This window comes from Enhydra lutris, unplaced genomic scaffold, assembly GCF_002288905.1.
Source record: "Enhydra lutris kenyoni isolate GAN:26980312 unplaced genomic scaffold, ASM228890v2 scaffoldscaffold24, whole genome shotgun sequence".
NCBI classification, from domain to species: Eukaryota; Metazoa; Chordata; class Mammalia; order Carnivora; family Mustelidae; genus Enhydra; species Enhydra lutris.
The window spans coordinates 18793058-18813886 of NW_019154108.1; the positions used below are offsets into that span (position 1 = coordinate 18793058).

Consider the following 20829-nt stretch of genomic DNA (forward strand, 5'->3'; position numbering starts at 1 on the left):
GCTTCATCATACACGCACATATATACATACTCATACCCTCAACCCTCTGCCCAGATTAAGGTCTTCCCCTCCCTCAGTGTTTTGTATCTTTGCACAGGCATAAATATTTTTAAAGATAAATGTCTTCCCCACAATTCACTGGAGAAACTTTGAGTTTCTTAAGGGCATGGAGTGGAGGCTATTATGTGCTCCCTCCCTCATTCCAGTGGGACTCTTCCTTCCCCACCCTCTTCTTTCCACAGCTTCTTCCACAGATGTCAGCCCTGAATGATAATTAAGGCTCTCCCTGCTTTCTCTGGGTCCCTCCCCTAATATATTTCCTACACATCAAATCCCATTTTAGCATGTGTTTCTTAGCAAACCCTAACACATTACTAGAAGGCATTGCTTTGTACTGCCATATTTATTTAAATAGTGATTTATTCATTTAGCATACTAGTTTATTGGTTGACAATATTAAACCTAATGTACTATACATTTTGGGTACTGAAATATTTAATTTTGCATACATTAAAGTGTGACTTCGAAAAAAAAATTACTAACATTGTCCCATTAGGATATAATACTCTTGTCAACATTACCAGACAAACCTAGGATTTTCCCTTTCTTTTTTTGCAGGATAACAAAGAGTAGTGATTAAAAGTATCACCTTCCAGACTACTTGAATCCAAATCATCTTTCAACTCCTCATGGGCCGACGGCCTTTGGCAAATCACTTAAACTCTTTACATCTCTGAATGGGATGATGCTTTTCTCAACTGTAAAATATGAACTTAAAAAACAGTACCCACCACAAAGGATTGTTCTATTAATTGATTAATGAATTAATTTCTAGAGTCGTGTGCAATGAAAGAACCTCTAGAACGGATTTAAAAGCATGGTGCAAACTAGAAAGCCCTTTGGGAAATTTATTTTCCCTAAATGAAATAAGCTTCGGCCACTGCCTTTTATGGGAAATTGAGGTTAATTCACCTCTGCAAGAGGGAGCTGAGGACTCGTTTATGGCTGTGTGATTGATTAGCACGGTACGTATTAGAAAATGAACTCTCGATATCCCTGCAAGTAGAGATATTTTATTTAAAATTATTTCTCCCTTTCAAAACTCAACTGTTCTCCAGAATATAAAGGAAATATGCCACTTTAGTAACTAATCCGCTTTTACTATCCGTCACCTCCTTTGAACAGGAGAGCAGGTGGGGTTGGGGCAGCAGCACCAGCCTGAACAGCACAAAATCCCCGACGGGCAGGCAAGCCTCTGAAACCGCAGGAATTTCAAAGCCCACAAGCACGAATACCTGTTGCCGCAGGCCCTGGACAGAAGTTCGGGCGCAAGAGAGCCCAGGAGGCGTCCGCAAGCGGAAGGACCGGCTGAGCAGAAGAGGAAGAGACTTGCCCCCGCGGAATCCAGGCGCGCGGCAGCACGAGGCACGGATCCCCAGGTGCCAGCTCAGGGGCTGGCCGTCCCCTCGCCGCCTCACCCACACCCACTAGGTAACGCCGACGGGGCGGGGCGGGGGCGGGGGGGGTCTGCACGCGCGCGCTGCGTCTCGGGGACGCGGGGCGCGCGACTCTGCGGGGGCGCGCCTCCTCGCGCGCCGCGGGTACAGGGGCGGGTGCCGCCGCCGCGGCCCCGGGCCCCGGGCGTGGGGGCACGTGGTGCGGCCGCCGGGGCGACAAAGGCTGCGGCGGGGGCGCGGAGTGGCAGCGGCGGCGGCGGTGCGGGGAGCCACGGCGGGGACTGCCACGGCGGGCGAGGTGGACCCGGGAGCATCCGGTGAGCGCGGCTTGCGCGGGGTGTTGGGACGGAGGGAGACCACCAGCCCCCCCGGGGCGTGGGAGCAGAGGGGCGCGGGGACGGGACTCGGGGCTGGGACGGGGACGGCCCGGAGGAGAGGGGAGGGCAGAAGAGCTGGGACCGCGGAGCTAGAGGAAGTGTGAACGCGACACCCTTCCGCCTGGAGCGAGCGTCCGCACCGCCGCGGGCGGAGGGACCACTCCCCTGGATGCTTTTAGGACCGCGTAGCTTTCCCTAAGGCTCCTCGCCTCAAAGTGACCCGAGGCGGAGGTGGAGCGAAACAGACTTTAGCGAGGGCCTTTGATCCAATCATTTTTATTTGTGGGAACTTGGTTATATTTCTGCATTTTATTTTTCTGTTGCTTTTTTTCTCCATTTTCTCTTTCTTTTCTACGTATTTCTCGAGTCATTCACCATACCCAGAGCTGCATCCTTCTTCTCCCCCAGGGGTTGTTTTTGTTGTTGTTGTTGTTCTTTTTAACTTTGTCCTTTTAAGAGAATTGACTTAGGCAACTTGAATTCTTTGGACTAAGTGTTGTCTTAGTGCAGGGTTTCAAGAGTAATGCCCCCTCCCCAGCGGTTCAGTGTTAACATTCAATGTTCACACTAAGCCTTAGATAGGCTGGAGAACATTCTGACCATTTGCTTGTGATGCAAGCTGTGAAGAATACCAAAGCTGGATATTGCCAAGTTTATTTAAAAATTCAATTTTATGAAATAGCAACCATTATCTGTTAGTGCTGTGATCCTTTTGCCTCATCTCTTCCTGGAGTTTCAGTGTCCACAAAGTCAGCAAATTTTGCTCACTTAGTCTATTGCTCTCTGCAGAAAGATAGTTTTGTTTTTTGTTTTTTTTTAAGCTGGTCCTGCCCCCTGGTGGCTTGCGCTTAGAAGAGAGCTGGAAACTACCCTAATAACTGATAAAATTTTGAAGGAAAAACAAGTGTTTGAGAGAATTTTGAGGAGTAAGAAATTATCTTCCTCTTGGGGAGTCAGAGGATGTCCTCCAGCTTTTCAGTGAGTTTTAAAAGTTGTCTGAAGTTGGAGATAACGTCATTCCAGAAGGGAGAGCCTCAGGAGGGAGAAAGCAGGCCAGACATGGAAACGAGTAACAGGGATCAGCTGAGCAAGTGCACTTCAGGCATGAAGAGATCCGTGCAGAGACATACACCAGGGAGTTTGGTATTTCTCCTATGGAAGCCAGGGAGGAGTTAGTGGCATTTTCTGAGCACGGCAAAGGCAGGACCAGAAATGTCTGTACCGCCAGATTAACCTGGCAGCCTACGTGGGTTGGAGGAGGAGAGTGGGGATTAGCACAGTTCCCAACTCTGACCCCATACCCCTACGGCCTCTGTGTTTTTGAAAATTTTTAACCAAATTGCATCTACATGCACTTAATTTTATTTTTTTCAATCAAAAGCATATATAAAACTACCCATCCAAGCTTCTGACAGTCCTAAGAATATCAGCGTGGTTGCCCTAAGTATGAAATAAATACAGCTAAAAGCTCAGAATACAGAAGTCTAAGGGGAACAACCTGGTAGAGTTTGAATTAGGAGGTTTTAGTGTTGAACCTAGCTTGTAAGCGTCTTATCATTTGCACCTTCTTGAGTGCCTTTGGGCCCCTTGGACCTGAGGTTGTGCCCTTCAGTCTAGATAAGAAGTAACAAAGGGTAAGTTCTGAGAGGGGCGGTCGGGGGGAGGGAGGATTGCTGGGAAGGAAGCTAAGAGCATTGAAATGGCTTAGTCCCGGAATGGACCAGAGTAGTGAGAGTCAGAGAAGCAATACCAGTAAAGCTGAGATGACAGGAAAGAGGGTGCTGGTAAAAATAGTAATACTTGCTAATGTCCTGTAGCCATCTGAGAAGACTTCATGGTTGTACTTACTATGTGTCTGGCACTCTTGTTAATCATTCCATGAAAATTCATCCATTTTACTCTCAACAACCTCTGAAATATGACTACTATTATTTACGGGAGTGAAAACTGCCTCGCAGAGAAGGTGAGTAACAGTTCCAGGGTTGCCCCGCTGGTAAGTGCTGGAGCCAGGATGTCTGACTCCAGAGCTAGTGCTCCAACCCCTCCGCTCTAAGGAACAAAGGAAGAAATCTTGGGGGACAAGTTGGCAGGTGTCTTGAGTTCGGACACTTGCAGGAGTGCCTGGTGAAGATAAGCAGCAGGCATAGCGTCCGTCTCAGTTACTGCACAGACCTTCCTCTGGGATACACAGGGCCTGTGTCATGGCCTTGTGTTTTCCCAAAGGACTTCATTTATCTCTCAAAACCTCCCACAGGATTTTAGTCTCATCTTCAAACTAGGAAAAGTCAGAGAAATCCTGGAATCCCGTATATCAGGTTTTTTATATTCTGCTTTATTGCCCTTCAGTGCAGAGCAAAACTACTTGAAGGATTTGGGCTTAATTTCAGGAGCAAGTTTTGCTAGGGACACGTATCTGTTTGTAAGGGAAAGTTTCACATTGGCTTTCTACAAAAGCAGTGAATTCTGCCATAGTGTGCCCTTCCATGTCTTTGTCCTTGTTTTGTCCTGTTTCTGGCTTCAAGGGCTTACCAGAGCCAGAACTCTTGGGAGATACAGAAAAAGGAGAAGATACAGTATATGTACTCTGTAAGTTTATACTCCCATTTAGGGAGTCGAAATGAACAGTTATAAAGAGCAAACAAAATGAGATTGTTTGTAATTATTACATTACGTGAGTAAAATTTAAGCATAGCGGGCATTGGGTTTTTAAATATGCCAGTGACCTCAGGACTATAACATACCCCATATTCTCTGTTACCCATAAACATCACTGGTGCTTACTCTAAGCTGGCTCTAAGCCAGCCATCTTTTGTCCAGTTGTCACCAAATACACTCTGATTATACTTAATTTTCTTCTGCAGTTGTTAGACTCTGCATTCGTGGCTTTGAATTTTTTATGTCTTACAGCTCAAAAAATGATAAGACTTCTGTGATTAGTAAGTGTCAAAGCTGAGAGCTGAACCAGAAGTCGGCCTGTGGAATCCAGGCTTTTAACTAGGATACTCTGTTGCCTCTCATTGCCTGTTTTCCACAACTTCTAGACTTTTTTCCACTGGCATGATATGTGTACCCTCTGTCAGATGGTGAGGGATCCTTTTGCCCCAGATGAGTGGGGTCAGGTTGAGTCTCTGAGCAGTGATCTCCCTGTCTGTGGAAGTCATCACCCAGCTACAATCTGGAAACATCACTTAAGTTACCTACATATTCATCATTTTTTAATTGAACACAAGGTATCCAGCAGGTAACTCAGTGCAGGAAAAGCAAAGGCAAGTGAAATGTATTCCCTGTCCTTGGGAGCTTGGTCTAGTCAGGGAGAGGTGAATAGACAATTATGATAGAGTTTACATGGCTTACTAGACGTAGGAAAAAAGGGCAAAACTGGTCAAAATTAGAATATGAAAGGATAGTTAGGTAAAATCTGAAGAAAGTCACCCTGAAGCCTTAAAACTCCTAAGTGTTGGTTTTAGGTGAGATTGTTGCTTAAAAGAATGAAGATATGGAAAAAGAAAGGGATGTCCCTTTTGTCCTGACCAAATTACAATTTAAGTAATAGTAATTTTTTATATACTTGTCTTCCCTGAGTTACATTCATGTTCTTTCTTGGGTTTGCTGTTGTTTACCCATGCTCTTTGAGGTTTCAGACTGCCTGAATTAGCTGTGTAGGCAATGTGGGAAGCCTTCTCTTAGTGCTTTCCCAGGTACTGCTCCCTTCTAGTCTCCCCCCCTTCTCCTGTCTGAAAAAACAGTTTCCTCTGCAGAATTAAGCTTTACATGTTACATTATTTTCGATTGCTCTGTGTGTTTGTGTACTTGTAAGCATTTTTCACAGTTCTAAACTGGGAATGGACTTTGCCTGGGAGTTTTATCATTAATGGACATTCCTTGAAGAAGGAGAAGAGTTATACTGTGTGTTTTACAGACTTTTTTCAGCAGCTCAATGGCCTCCCCAAAGAAGAAGCTTCAAGGTCTCGTTGCTGCAACCATCACGCCAATGACTGAGCATGGGTAACTATCATTTGGGCCCTAAGGGGAATCTGTTCTCCATCAAAATGGACAGAAGTTCTCTATAATCGCAGTCACTTAGATTCTGCACCTGTGCGGTACTCTTGCCAATGGCCGTTTCTGTCAGTCATCCCTCCCCCGTACTGTCTCTGATCCCAAGTCAGAGAAGAGTCTCTGTATCACAAAGTGCAGAAAGAATGTAAGATACGGCATCTTGCCTTTCTCCCAGTATCTGTAGTGCCACGAAATAAATTCTCCTTGGATTTCATCGGAGGCCTGGCTTTCCCAAATGAGGCCAATGGAATTGCATGAGGAGAATCTCATTTTAGCAGGATTTGCTCCCAAGCCCTGGCCTGGCCCCTCTAGATCCTGTCCCTAGAGAGCTGCGTGATCCCATCTCAGCCTATTCACAGATGTGATGAAAATGTCCTCCCCTGAGGAAAGAGGGGAAGTTAGCTGCAAGGTGGACCCCATAGTATGTTTACAGTCTCATTTCAACATGGGTTAAACCCTGGGGGCCTGTGGGAGTGGGAGGTAACAACAGATGATTGCTGAGAACTCATTCCCCAGACAAGCGCCCTCACTCCCAGGGGGAATGTTATGGCAGGCCCTTTGCTCTTGCTGTCCACTAACGGTCACATGCCACAGGTATAGAACCGCTCTCTGGACATTGCCGTGGACAAAAAGGGGATTTATGCACCTGGATCTAAATGCTTTTGACCCTTTAGAGGGGTCAATCTGCCAAAACAGAATTCTGGTTTCTTTAAGCTTCTTCTTTCTCTCTCTATAAAATACAATAATTAACCTGTGTGTTGGAGTTCTGGGTGTTAATGTGACATAATCCATATAATGGTGCTCAGCACAGGGTCAGGAGGCCCTTAGGTCAGTTTATATGAACCAGACGGGGATGAAAGGGAGCTGCAGCGTTTAAGAGATCTTTCAGAAAGGCTTTTATTTTTTTGGTCTTCTATTGCTGTATTTATAAACCTTAACCCTACCCCTTTAAAAATAAGTGAAATTTCCTTTTTTTTTTTTTAAGATTTTATTTATTCATTTGAGAGAGAGAGAGAGAGAGTCAGAGAGAGCACAGGCAGGGGGAGAGGCAGAAACAGGCCCCCCACTGAGCTGGGAGCCAGACATGGGGCTCCATCCTAGGACTTAGAGATCATGACCTGAGCTGAAGGCAGAAATGTAACCATCTGAGCCACCCAGGCACTCCGATAAGTGACGTTTCTTATGACATAGTATTCTTATTCAAAGTTGGCCGTATCACAGTTTACCCTTAGATCACTGGAGTTCAAGACCTCCAGTTTCTAAGTTTCATGAAAAATCCCATCTAGCTCTGCATCAAATTCTTGCTGAGATGGCGTTTAGATTACTCAGTGATTCATAGCAATTTTTTTCCTGTTGCTTCTCCATTTCCATAAGTCCAGGGAAAGACTGAAGTCAGCTCTTTGTCGATGTTTTCGCCGCTTGTTGGGCCAATAAAACAGATCATGTGATTGCATGAGCAGGCAGGATTCACTTCCTGTTACTGAGAAGGATCCTGTTTGCAGGCTGACTACAACTACATCTGGTTGATGCTGCTTTAACCTTTTTAATCAGAGCCCACAGCCTAGAAGAGACGCCCTGAACAGGCTCGATTGTTCATTTGGGACTCACTGAGAGTTTTGGTGTGTTCTTCCTCCCTATTCTGCTGTTTCCGGGAACATCAGGCCCCGTGTATGGAGATAAATGACTCTGTTTTCTGGGTCCTTCTCCGCAATACCTCTGGCCCTTCTTCCTCCATTTCTGTTTCTTCTTTTTTTCATCAATTCTTTTCTCTTCTAGGATTTTGTAGGACCTTCACTTTCCTGATGTGTGCAGTCAAAATAAGAACGCATTTTTTTTTGCAAGGACCTTCAGAATTAAATTAAATTGAGATGTATATCAGTATAGAGCACATAGTAGGCATGTAAGCTATATTAGCTCCCCTTTCTCCCACCACCTGCCCCATCCAGACATTACTGTGGGTACAAAGTAAGATTGGATCTGAGAACAGATGGGCATTTGCCTACTTGCCCACAGGGGAGTGTGAACTTATGACATGTTTCCAGGAGACAGAAAGAAGGGCACATGGAATTGAATAACTGGAAATTCTGCCTAGTGACCTGCCAGTCATGGGAGTTTTCCTAACCTGGTTCGTAAAGTAAGCCATAGTCTCCATGACTGAGAATGGCTGAACAAGAACTATCCCCCTGCATCCCTTTTTCTTTATAATTCTAAGAAATACCCAGATGCAATTCTGAATGTAAGTTGGTGTTCTGAAGTGGGGAAGTTGTCAGGAAGAACATGGTTAAATGGATTTTAGTTAGAGTATCTGGGTTCTTGACCCCTAGCTTTACCACCAATTAGCTGTCTGACCCTGAGGAGGTCTTGTCACCTGCCAAATGTTCTCTTTCATATTCTGGAAAGGGTTCAGTTGTATCATCTCCAGGTCCCATTTGAATTCAAAGAGTGCAGCTCTCTGCTGTTACGTCATGAGGGATATTGTAGTGATCCCCAGGAAGATACACAAAGTGTCTTTGGCCCCAGTCCAACCTGCACACTACAGCCCAATGGGCACCCTCATAAATAAATCTAATTGTGTCACTTCTCTCTTTAAGACTCTCTGCTGGGTGCCTGGGTGGCTCAGTGGGTTAAGCCGCTGCCTTCGGCTCAGGTCATGATCTCAGGGTCCTGGGATCGAGTCCCGCATCGGGCTCTCTGCTCAGCAGGGAGCCTGCTTCCCTCTCTGTCTCTCTCTGCCTGCCTCTCTGCCTACTTGTGATCTCTCTCTGTCAAATAAATAAATAAAATCTTTAAAAAAAAAAAAAAAGACTCTCTGCTGACCCCCTTGTGTTGAAGCCTTACTACTCTGTCATGTGGCCCTTGGACTGTTTGCTCTGTATCACATAGGAACCTGCTAGAAAGGCAGAATCTCAGGTCCTTCTACATACCACTAAATCAGAACCTGCATTTTACCTGTCCCTGGATGATTCTTTAGCACATTAAAGTCTGAGAGGAAATGATCTGAAGGTAAAGGCCAGATATCTGGATTACCTCTCCTGCTACATTTCTGTTGCCCCCAAACATGTCGTGTTCTTTCTTCCCTCCATGCCTTTACGTTCTATTTCCTCTGCCTTTGTCTACCACTCTGCTCTCCTCTCTCAACTCCACGTGAACACTTCTGCTCAACCATCAAAACCATCCTCTGCTGCTTCTTCCCTATTTCCTATAAAGAATTTCAGAGACCTTCCCCCTGTGATCCCACAACAGCCTGTGCACACCTTTTCACATTACATCAGAATTATTTGTTAATGAAAATCATTATAATAACTGTTTGTTACATTCCTGTCTCTCCCAATAGGCTTTGAGCTGCTTAACTTTATTTCACAGATATTTACTGAGCATCAGGCAATACACAAGGACTGAGCCAGTTTCTTATTTATCCTTGGGTCTTCAGCATCTAGTGCAGTGAATGCTAAATTTTGTTATTTCATGAGGTAAAGAAGCTAACACTGATTGGCTAAACTCTACGTGTCAGTCGTACTGGCATTTTAACGTACATATTCCAGTTCAATCTTTGTAATAACTCTGAAAGAGAACTGCCATCTCTGTTTCCACAGTTGATGAGACCAAGACCCTAAACATTAACACAGTGCACCCAGCCATGGAGCCAGAGAGAAGCGTCTTTCTCTACCCATCTCAACTCTTATCTTTCTGCACTAGAGTAGAAGACACTTGCTTTCCTTAGTTGTTTCAAGAAGTAACTTCTTCCCTTGGCCAAGTGCAATCATTAAAACAGAAAGTCCATTTCATGGGCACCTAGATGGCTCAGTCAGTTAAGTGTCTGCCTTCAACTCGGTCATGATCCCGGGGTCCTGGATTGAGTCCCACATCAGGCTCCTTGCTCAGAGGGGAGCCTGCTTCTCCCTCTGCCTGCTGCTCCCCTTGCTTGGGCTCTGTCTCTTTGACTCTCTCTCTTTTTCTGACAAATAAAATCTTTGGAAAAAAAAGAAGAAAGTCCATTTCAGATTGGCCAAAATGTCCAAAAAAAAAAAAAAAAAAAAGTTTTCTCCCTCAGATGCCTTTGGCTTCACCATGGAAATCCTCACAACACGCTGTAGTAAAAACAGGCTGGTTACCCCAGTCAGAAGGGGCCTGGACCGCCGGAGTTGGAGTTGTGTGTTGTCTTTTGAACTGTGTTGGGAGACTGTATGACCCAGATTCCCAGAACAGAATGTTTTCTGGCAAGGCAGGGAAGATACGGCCCCTGAATACTTCTCTGCCAAAGGAGTTTTAAAGTAGCCAAGTAGTTATTTGGCCAAAAGCACAAATAACTTCCATCTGATTTTGAATGGTGAGAGTTATATGTAAAAGGCAAAAAGAAAAAAAGGAACATCAAATTTTCTGACCTGTGTCCCAATTATAAGAAGACCTCCCTGGTGATTCTGTATTCTCAAATAAAGTGAAAGTCTTTCACTTTGTGTCATACACTAGGAGAGGAAATGAACAGCAATCGAGATTTTTCTCTGAAAAGCCACTTCAGAAAAATTTTGTTACTCTTCTGTCCTAAGAAAAGAGATACAGCCTACATGCTGTTTCAGACTGTATCCACTCAGGGCCTCAATTTGTTGCAAAAATAATTGGATAAACATTCTCTCCTCTTACATGGTTTGGAAGTAAACTGAATGTCCGAAGGTAGAGGATTGGCTAAATTCTTTTCATTCATGCAGTGAAATGCTGTGTAGCCAGTATAGGAACAGAATGTTTTTGAAGATGTGGGAGAATACTCTATGTGAAAAAAGTGAAAAAATGATTACAATATTTGTACAATATGGCCATATTCATTTAAGAAAATCCTGCATTGTGTGTTTGTGAATAGAAAATATCAAACTAATAAGAGTGATCATCTCCAAGGAGATAATGAGTGGGTTTTTCCTGTCCTTTTTTATTGTGTGTACTTTTCAAAAATAAATGACAAAGCTTCTATAGCATGAAAAATTAAGAGAAAATCATGGACCTAAGGCAAAGAATCTGAACCTATGGGAGTTGAAATTAAGATACTAAATTGGAATTAAGTAGGGGAGTGACTTCAGCAAGCATGGTATTTGGTTCAGAGTCATTCAGCCCTGAAGAGGCTAATACTGAGATGTGTTCTTGGGGCTCACGAAGGAAGAGACAGGCCATGGAAAGCAAGTCCTGCCTTTGGAAGAGAACTGGCTTGTGCCATCTCTCACTTTCATGAGCAATGAGCCCCAGACCGCCATCCAGTGGGGAGGAGAATAATCCAATCTTACGGCTCCCACTATCTCTAGTGACTTCCAGATAGCTGATACAGTGGCTGCCCACCCACCACAGAGAGGCAGATTACAGTGGGAAAACAAGGAAGGGAAGAAGGTCCCCAGAGAGAATTATCCTGCTCCTACCTTGGCCCTGCTGTTGGGGTACCTTTGTGACAACTAGGATAACAGCTCTGGGTGATTTCCCTGCGCTCACTTGTGACTGTAGCCACTGAGCAATAGTGCCAAGGACTGCAAACTTGCCTCTCTAGTCAGGCAGAGACCTGAAATCCCTGAGGTGGTCTGGGGGCTTCTGTGCCTCCAAAGGGGGCAGCCACGGCTCTTCCCCACCATTCGGTGCTATACAGAAATATAGGCCTGGTCTTGTCAGATCTGGCTTTTCAGTTTGTTTGTTTTTTTTAACCAGAAAACAAATGTTTAATAGCATTGTGAAAGTCAAAACACATTTAGGAGCCATCTCTTTTCAACCTTTTTCTCTCTCTAAGAGGACTTGGTAGTTCGAAAAAGCCATCTGTCCAAGGACATTTTGGTGTGACTCTGCCACTGCCCAGAAATTCTACTGTTAGTGTCACTCTCGTAGGCTAGGGACATTTTGTAAGAAGCAACAAACTGCTTTCTTAAAGGGATAGATAATGTATCACCCGTTAGCACCCCTAACCTGAGGGAAATCGTAGCTGTCATCCAGCAAAGCCTAAAGGAGTAGGGGGTGAGTGTAAATGGAAGTCACTTCACTGAAGCCACAGAGAGAAGTGTGGAGTTCACTGAGGAAGGAGAAGGAACCGTGGATTTCATATGCGGGCCTACATCTGCCTAAGGGTGCAGCCAACTCCGTGGAAAGAGAAGGGCACCAGAACAGGGCCAGACAGACAGCAACTCAAGAACGTCAGAGGGAAGGAAGTATGCAGGTTTTCATCCTGTTTATTCCCTAACCACCTCCTCCTCAAAATCTCCTCTCCCAGCCTCCCTAACTGGAATGATTAGTCCCTCTTCTGACTCTTCTGAATCCCTATACACTTTCTAACTCAGTCATAGCCCTCAACATACATTCCTTAATATTCTAGTTACTCTAGTCCTTAATATTCCTTAATATTCTAGCCATCTCCTTTTCTCAGTTAATAATGAAGTTTACGTGTATCCTGCAGGTGTGGAGATAAGCCGCTTTGAAGGCAGAGATCATGGGTGTTTCATCCTTGAGCTTCTGCACTATGCAGGAAGGGATAGTCAGGTGGAAAAGGCCCCGTGCCTGCCTTCAGGAAGTCCTTCCTCTAGCCTGGAGGGTGGGCATAAACAATTTACAAAATGATCCTCGTGGTAGTAGGGATGTGAACTTTGATGAGGGTATGAGGTATATGTGAGGTATTGCCGGGTTTCATCATGAGAAGCAGTAACAGCAGTAATGACTGGGTGTTTCATTGGAGCCGAGTAGAATGCTGAGCATGTGTAGTAGACGGGCCGCTAGAGGCAGACTTGGTGGTGTGGGCCCCTACTGAGCTTAGAGTCCACACTGGGGATATATACATACGTACCCCAACAGAAACAGTTTCTCTCCTTAAGTATTTCTGAAAATAGAAACAAGCTCTCTAGCTTCCCTTTCCAAACGATGAAGCATCAGATTAAACTGAAACAACACATATCAGACAGAGTACAGTACCTACCAGCCCTTGACCATTCAGACCTCTCCAGGCTCCTCAGTGAAAAAGCCAGGCCAACTCTAGGTGATCTTGAGTACTGGGCTGGGATGGGATTGGGGAGGTGCCAAGACTTCAGTGAAAGTGCTTGGGAGCCATTGCATTGGAATCTGTGATTCCAGCATAAGCTGTGGCCACTAGGTGTATTTCCTGTTTCCAGTCTGTGATTCGAAAGTGTGATTAGGACCTGTTTCCTTGTTGCTTGCTTTGGTAGGGGGACATCGCAAGCCAAAATCGGGGTTTATAGCCTGCAAACAAAGCTGTTGCTGATTGTTCCTGCAACTCAGAGCTTATGGCAAGTGGTGAAGGGCTGAGGGAAGCAGCCAGGAGCAGGTTCCAAATGGTCAGGACTGTCCGAGGGGTGGACATTTCAGGTTCAGCAGGTCAAGCTAACTTAAAGGAAGGTGTTGACATAGATTGTCTAGGCAGATAACTTGCCTTTCCTCCCTTTAGGTGAGAACAACCTAAGTTTGTTCTGTTGTGCATTCGGGGAGCCTCTCTGCTCAGCAAGACTGAGAGGCCAGGATTCGTCATTTGAGCAAGTGGGGCAGGGAGGGCAATGTTACAGTGCCTCGAGCCATTATGGAGGGACTGTGCTCCCCTTGGGGGCCTTACAACTGCCCCAAGTGCACTCTTCCCAAGTGGCTGGACCAGATGTCATTGGCGTTGTGGACAGTGATCACCTGTGCATTCTTTGCTTTTATCCCTTGTGTTCCTGTTACCTTTGACAAATACCTTTTGACGTCTTTGTTTTCTGTATGCATCCAATTTTTTGTTTTGGTTTGGTTTGTTAAGGAATACAGAAAGTAAAAGGATGTTAATAAGTATGAAATTAAACAAGGATTCTCTGGCCCCCATTGGAAAAATGTAAATGGAGCCAACTAGTACTTTTTGTCCTTGGGGATATAACCATGGCTTTGGTGACATATGACACCCGTTAGAGCCATAGCCACATTTTTCCTTTGGATTTTCACTCTCCACCCAGTCGTCCTCATCTGCATTTTGGTTAAGAACGGGTCACTTTATATGATGTGTGTATGTCAATTTCTAGATTTTAAAAATCAATATGATTTTAAGGAAAAGAACCCTTATTGCCTTAAGCATCCGATCCTTACAAGGTCTTTGCCCTTCAGACTGCTGAGTATATGCAGATCACAAGGGGATCTTGTTACAATGCGGATTTTGACTGGGTGGGACTGTGTGGGACCTGGGACTCTGACCTTCTTGCAGACCCCCTAGATCCCTATGCTGCTCTTCCAATTCTCATTTAACTATGGCCCCAATCATCCTTCTTCCCCAAAAGGGCAAAAGATTATTAAATAATTACTTTTTAAATGTTACTCGTGGGGATGTTTAAATTTACATGGGGTAAAGCCTTTGTGATAAAATAATGGTGTGTTGCTCATGTCAGTGACGCATATATGGATAAGTAGAGAAATCACCAGGCTCAAAAAACAAGGAAAAATCCAGGCATTATTTAGAGCAAGTTAAGAATTTTACAAATTGGCTAAGTGGACTTTTTTTTTAAATTCAACTTAGTTAATATATAGTGTATTATTAGTTTTAGGGGTAGAGTTGAGTGATTGATCAGTCGCATACGACACTCAGCTCTCTTTACATCAAGTGCCCTCCTCAATGCCCATCACCCGGTTACCCCATCCACCTACCCCCTTCCCTTTAGCAACCCTCAGTCTGTTCCCTATGGTTTGCCTCCCTCTCTTGTTTTTGTCTTATTTTTCCTTCCCTTCCCCTATGTTCATCTGTTTTGTTTCTTAAATTCTGCATATGAGTGAAATCATATGGTATTTGTCTTTCTCTGACTGACTTATTTCACTTAGCGTAATAAAGCTGGGTGGACTTTTAATAACTATTAACAAAAGAGAGCAGTTTTATAGATTTGAGGATTGGTCAAATAATAATCTAAAAACTAAACATGATTTTTTTCCCATTTTTTTCCCTGTGTCCTGTAGAGAAATCAACTTTTCAGTCATCGGTCAGTATGTGGATTATCTTGTGGAGGAACAGGGAGTGAAGAGTATTTTTGGTGAGTCACCTTCAGACATTTCTCTAGACATCTCTATCCCGGTTCTTAGAAAGCAGCTCTCACCTGGTTGCTAGTTAGGAGGTCACAGTGTCTTGTGTCATAGGTTATGACTGAGCCTGGCTAAGCTAAGTAAAATTTGTGAATCTAGACACTCATCAGTTTTAGACCTGGAAAGCACCTCAAGAGATTACCTAGTTCGGTGGTATACCTTCAAAACAGATAAGATATTATTTTTAATCCCAACTTGAAGAAGAAAATCTATGGCTCAGATGTTTTTAGATGTATTTAGGGTGCCTAAAGGCACTTAGCCAAAAATGGTAGAGTAACGGCAAAATCCAGACTTCTCTCTCTTAAGAATGGGCTTTTTTGTGTCTCACTCAGACCTTTCATGTGGTAACTGTGGAGAGACTCTAAAGGCAGCACGCGAAAGATTCACAGGTCCAGCAGTTACACTGACTTATTTCATAGCTGATGGATTCAAATCACATCTTGCACACTCGAGGCCTAAGAACTGTACTTACCTGTGACCGAGTTGCCCCTTGTGTGGTGTTGTAGGTGCTTGGCCCCTTAGACTGGACACCACAGCTTTTTCCCAAGCTGCTGCTCTACCAGCAGGGGTCCCTCAAGAACTGGAAGCATAAGATCATAATTGAGGCAGGTAAAAACTCTGTGAAAAGGCAGTCAGGGCACACGTCAAAACCAGAACCTGAATACAGAACCACTTGGTGTCCCCCTACGGCTCCAAGCCATGACCAGCAAAGACTGATTGTTACCCTTCAAAGGGCCACAGATCTCCCCTGGGTATCAGGAAGAAGTAGGAACATCCCTACTCGTACAGCACACTCAAGTGTCTTAAGACCCCAAAGGAGTGATAAAAGCACTCTTTCCTACTCTCACCCCGCCTTCTCTGCCCCAGTTGAGTGCTCAGTATTTGGAGATCCAAATCCATTAGGCCCCAGTAATGTATCCTAGTGCCGTTTGCATACTTTCTGTGATCCATTAAGAGATTATCATATTAGAAGAGAAAGTTTTGGAAACACACAGCTTTGGATTCAAATCTATTTAGTGATACAGAATCTCATCTTTGCATCTATAAATAAGAAGAAACATTTGCACTTTGCAGGGCTGTTGTGAGAATGAGTGGCTATTATAAGAGTGCTTAAATAAGAAATATTAATATCCTTGGTGTTTTCTTATGAATTACCATGAAAAAATTGTCCTAGAGTGCTACTGTCATGCTAAACTATAGAGTGAGGTCTTTGTAGATCTGTAGTATGCACCACTGTCCTTATGACCCCTTTGACAGCCCAGTATTGGGTGGTGGTGATTTTCCTGCCATTCAAGCCCAGATAATAGAATTAGGTGGTGTGATTGGATATTTGCCTAAAATGAGGGCAGTTATCTCAGTCTGTGTTCAAATACTCACTCCCCATCCCTGATAGCAAGGACGGATTTGTCATTACAAGTCTTAATTAACCTTCCCACTGCTTGGAACAAGGTGAAGATGGAAAGGAGAGAATCCTAGATAAAAATGGAAACGTGGCATTTCCCCTCTAGATTCCAACCTCTGGTCTGTCCCCATGTCCCTTCCCCTTAAGCAAGGAGTTCTGACCCTGCACTTCCTGTGTTCGTGTTGGAGGAGCAAAAGGAATGGGTTGGCCCCGCTAACTGACTCTCTGTTTGAAACAGTGAATGGCACGACGGGAGAAGGCCTGTCCCTGAGCGTCTCAGAGCGTCGCCAGGTCGCAGAGGAGTGGGTGACCCAAGGGCGGAACAAGTGAGTGCGTCATCAGGATAAGGGCGCCCTTCCACAGAGCTGCCTAGAGGACGGCTCTTTCCCGATGACACAGCCTCCCACCTTCTGGCCAGAGGTCAGGCTTGAAGCATGGGGATCCTGGCACTGTGGCAAGGGGCTGAGGCAGAGGAGTGCCCCTCCTTTCTGGGTGGAAGGGCAGCCAGACTTTGAGGCCCACCCAGCTCCCAAGGGGGCCATCTGGAAGCAGGAAGCTGCCCCTTATCTACCTAAAAGCTGGTCCCGTTGGGTTACTTGTCCTTGGGCTGAGGGAATAAGAGGAGAAGGGGCTGGTGATGGACTCTGCTGTCCCCTGGCTCTTCTGAACAACTCCTTCCCCTCCCAGGATGGGTTCCTGATGCTTGTATCCACTCTTGCTTCCCTACGTCTGTGTGCTCTGTGGAGCTCTCCACGGTGCTTCCTTTTGTAGTCTTAGGGACTCAGTTCATGCCATGGCAGACAAATAGGGCAGGATCAGTTCAGTAAGCACACTCAATTAACACTCAGCTTTATCTGTTGTCTGTTCTGTTGTGTGTTACTATGCTCTGTGCCCTATGGGGGAGATGAAACGCTCTCTGACTTTAGCTTGCTTGCCATTCAATGGAGAAGTCAGATCATGAAATTTAACACTGATTCTTCTGATAAATAGCATAAAAAGGGATCAGAGAAGGCAATGATTGATGTTGCCTTAGAAGGAGGCAAAGATTGGAGGTAAGTTCCAAGCGAGCCTGGAGCAGAGGTTGTCAGTGTGAAGCCCATGACCCTTGAGGATCCTTAAATGGCTTCAGAGCACCTTGAGTACTCGGAAACTGAATGCCAAGGCTGAGTGCATGGCCATGGAAGCAGTTTCTGCCGATCCATCAGCTTTTAGCTCATTTCCAGTCAGACCATGGGCCCCAAAAGATTAAAGACCATAGACAGAGAAACAGGGAAGGTTAAGGATCAACATTAAGAAAAGCACCAGAAATGGAGAGATAGAGAAGGGGGCAAAGACAGAAAGCCCTCAGAAGGGCAGGAGGGAGGTCGGGGGTAAATCCTGTCACTTAGGGAAGAATGTTTCGGAGCGTGCCAGTGTAGCATGAGACTGTACAGCCAGACTGGCTGTTTGGGTTCTGGCTCTGGCTCTTACTAGACTTCTGAACTCAGACAAGTCACTTAACTGCCCTGCGCTTCACCTGTAATTGGAATAAAAGTATGTATGTTATAAGATGGTGGTGAGGGTTCGAACAGTGCCTGGCGCATAGTCACAAATCTTATACAGGAATTCATTATAATTACTTGCAGTAGATGCTGTTTCATCACCACATTTGTAATAAATTTTAGATGTTATGAAAGTCAGTAGATGGAGGGCTGAGAAGACTGCTCGGTGAACTAGCAGTGACTGTGACTGATGACCTCAGAGAGAGCAGAGCCAGCCGGGTTGGCGAAACAGGAGCAGCCCGCAGTGAGCTGTGGATGGGTGGATCGCCGCAGAGGTGCGGGTGTGGGGGCGACGAGCACAGCTCATTCTCAGAACATTTTCTGGTAAAGGGAAGGAGAGATGGAGTGGTGGATGAGCAAAGAGGAAGCAAGATGGAAAGAAGGGTAGTTTGTTTTAAACTGGGGAAGTCTTGAGCGTGTTTCTCTGCTGAAAAGACAGTTATTGGCAAAGAGAGTAAGAATGCGTAGACAGCTGATACCTTTGATGGGAAGGTCTGGGGGTGGGGGGCTGAAACAAAGCCACAAGTAGGTAGTGTAACTTTAGAGGACAGCCCAGAAGCTGGGAGGGAAGCATGGGCCAGGATGTGGCCAAGCGTGGAGATGCAGAAGAGGAAAAGTAGGGTAATCTGTGTATGAGGCCTCTGTGTATTTCTTGTGTGTTACAAGTGAGCACATCTGCCAGGAACAAGGAATTGGGTTGAAATTCGCTTGAGAATAGTCCAGATTTGAAGTAGCCACTGCACAGAATTGGAAGGGGAGTAAGTCATGATGACCAGAAGGCTTTTTGGAGCCTTGTTCTCCCGAATTGGGAAAGAACAAGTTGGGATGAAAGCCATAGGATGGTTTTCTCTAGCAGCACCTAGCATCAGGGTGGAAGGGAGAAGGAATGGATGGCTTCGTTTAACCTAAGCCAGGAGAAGGGGTGTGAAAGGTTTAAGGAGGCCGCACAGAAAAGCGGCTGATAAGAGTAAGAGCCTATGAGTCAGCCTTCCTTTCTCCTTTCAGAGGTCTTAACCTTTAAAAATGCAACCCTGGGGCACCTAGGTGGCTCAGTCAGTTAGCCATCTGCCTTCAGCTGAGATTATGATCCCAGAGTCATGGGATCCAGTCCCACCTCCAGCTCTCTGCTCAGTGGGGAGTCTGCTTCTCCCTCTCCCTCTCCCTCTGCTCCTCCCCTGTTCTGTCTCTCTCTCAAATAAATAAATGAAATCTTTAAAAATGCAACCCTAATCACAATACTTCCTTAGTGGGGCCCCATTTCACCTGAGACACAACAAGTCAGAAGTCACTGGGGACTCAGGGATCAGGCCTAAACAAGAACGCCATGTCTCCATCCCTTGAAAATGGCATGTGCGTTATTCAGGGTCTCTCAGAAGAGTCGCTGGGGTGACTGGACTCACAACTGAGCTCTATTAATCCTCCTCTGAGAACACCAGGCTCACTGTGACCTCCACCCATGGGGCCACATGGAACACCCCCAAAGATGAATAGTGGGGTCTCAGAGGAAACCTCTCAGAAGAGGCCAAATTCTGAGGACTTACAAGATAGGAAAAAGCTTTCTACAGTGAATTCATTTCTCATGTGACTTGTTCCTGGCTGTACTCTTTGAAGAATCTCTTTATTTTCGTCCCCAACCAGAAATACCTCCATGTTACCCCAGTCTCCACGCACAGATCACCAGCAATACATCATCTAAAACAGTGCTTTGTCAAAACACGCATTCATTTAATTGACTCTTGGTGTCAAAATTTTACTCCCTGGACATTTTTTTAAATCCCTCATTAGACTAATTTTAAATAGACCACTATAGAATTTAATAGTTTTGAGGTTGAGATTAGAGGGTCATTAGCTAACTGCCAAAACCAGCACAAACAGGGGTGGTTCAGTCCTTCTGCGTTCCTGTAAACTTCCAAGTGATACAACAGTGTTTCCTCTTTTATAGGTTGGATCAGGTGGTAATTCACGTAGGAGCCTTGAGCTTGAAAGAGTCACAAGAACTGGTATGTATGTAAGTCCATCTGGGAGAGACCACTCCAGGGGCCTCCTTTTCCTTTTATTATTGGAGTATGGTTGATATATACAATATTATATTAATTTCAGGTGTGCAACATAGTGAATCAGTAATTCTGTGCATTACTCAGTGCTCACTGGGATAAGTGTAGTTGCCATCTGTCACTAGACAACATTATTACAATATTATTGACTACGTTCCGGGTGCTATACTTTTCATGTCTGTGACTTAAACTGTTTATTTTATAACTAAGTTTGTACCTCTTAATCCCCTTCACTTATTTTGCCCATTTCCCAAACAACTACCAGTTTGTTCTCTGTTTTTATGAGTCAATTGCTAGTATTTGTTTATTTGTTTATTCATTTTGGGTTCTTTTAGATTGTGAATAAGGGAAGGGGCTCCTTTTTTATGCTGAAGTTAAACTCAGTACCATTTTTGCTATATATTGGATGCTGTTATTGGGGAATATGAGATGTGCGGTGTCAGAGCTCACGATCCAGGAGCAGACACAGCCATAATGAGGGTAGCCCTAGTGACTAATTCCCATAGCAGAGTTTGGAGTAGGAGACAGAGGCACCTCTTCCTCTGAGCCAAGTGGGGGCGGGTATAGATGTAGCTCAGTTTGCAAATAAGGAGAAGAACTTGAGCCAACCTCAGTGTCTCTAGGAAGCAAAAGGCAAAGCCATCTGCTGGGCGTAAAGGAAGACGGGATTCAGATGTGAAGAGCGGTAAAAATTGAGAATTACTGCCCGCGGGAATGGGAGGGAAAACTGAAGCACAGAAACATTTTCCCCACCCATGCTCATATCAGCATTATTTATAATAGAAAGATGCGGAAGCAACCCAAATGCCCGTCAATGGACGAACAGATAAACAGAATGTGGTGTATACCTACTATTAAAGGACAAAAATACAACTGAGTAATTTGGAAGAT

General features: G+C 44.9%; 1 protein-coding gene across 1 annotated transcript in view; it reads left to right on the forward strand.

Moving 5' to 3' along the window:
* Positions 1–1727: 1727 nt before the first annotated feature.
* The window catches only part of LOC111150727 (N-acetylneuraminate pyruvate lyase), a 34672-nt gene continuing 15570 nt past the window's right edge, over positions 1728–20829 (forward strand). Inside the window, exons 1-5 of the mRNA XM_022508292.1 lie at positions 1728–1774; positions 5754–5839; positions 14819–14892; positions 16582–16669; positions 19827–19884. Coding sequence (XP_022364000.1) covers positions 5772–5839; positions 14819–14892; positions 16582–16669; positions 19827–19884 — 288 coding nt within the window. The 5' untranslated portion in view covers positions 1728–1774; positions 5754–5771. The remainder of the gene's footprint in view (positions 1775–5753; positions 5840–14818; positions 14893–16581; positions 16670–19826; positions 19885–20829) is intronic.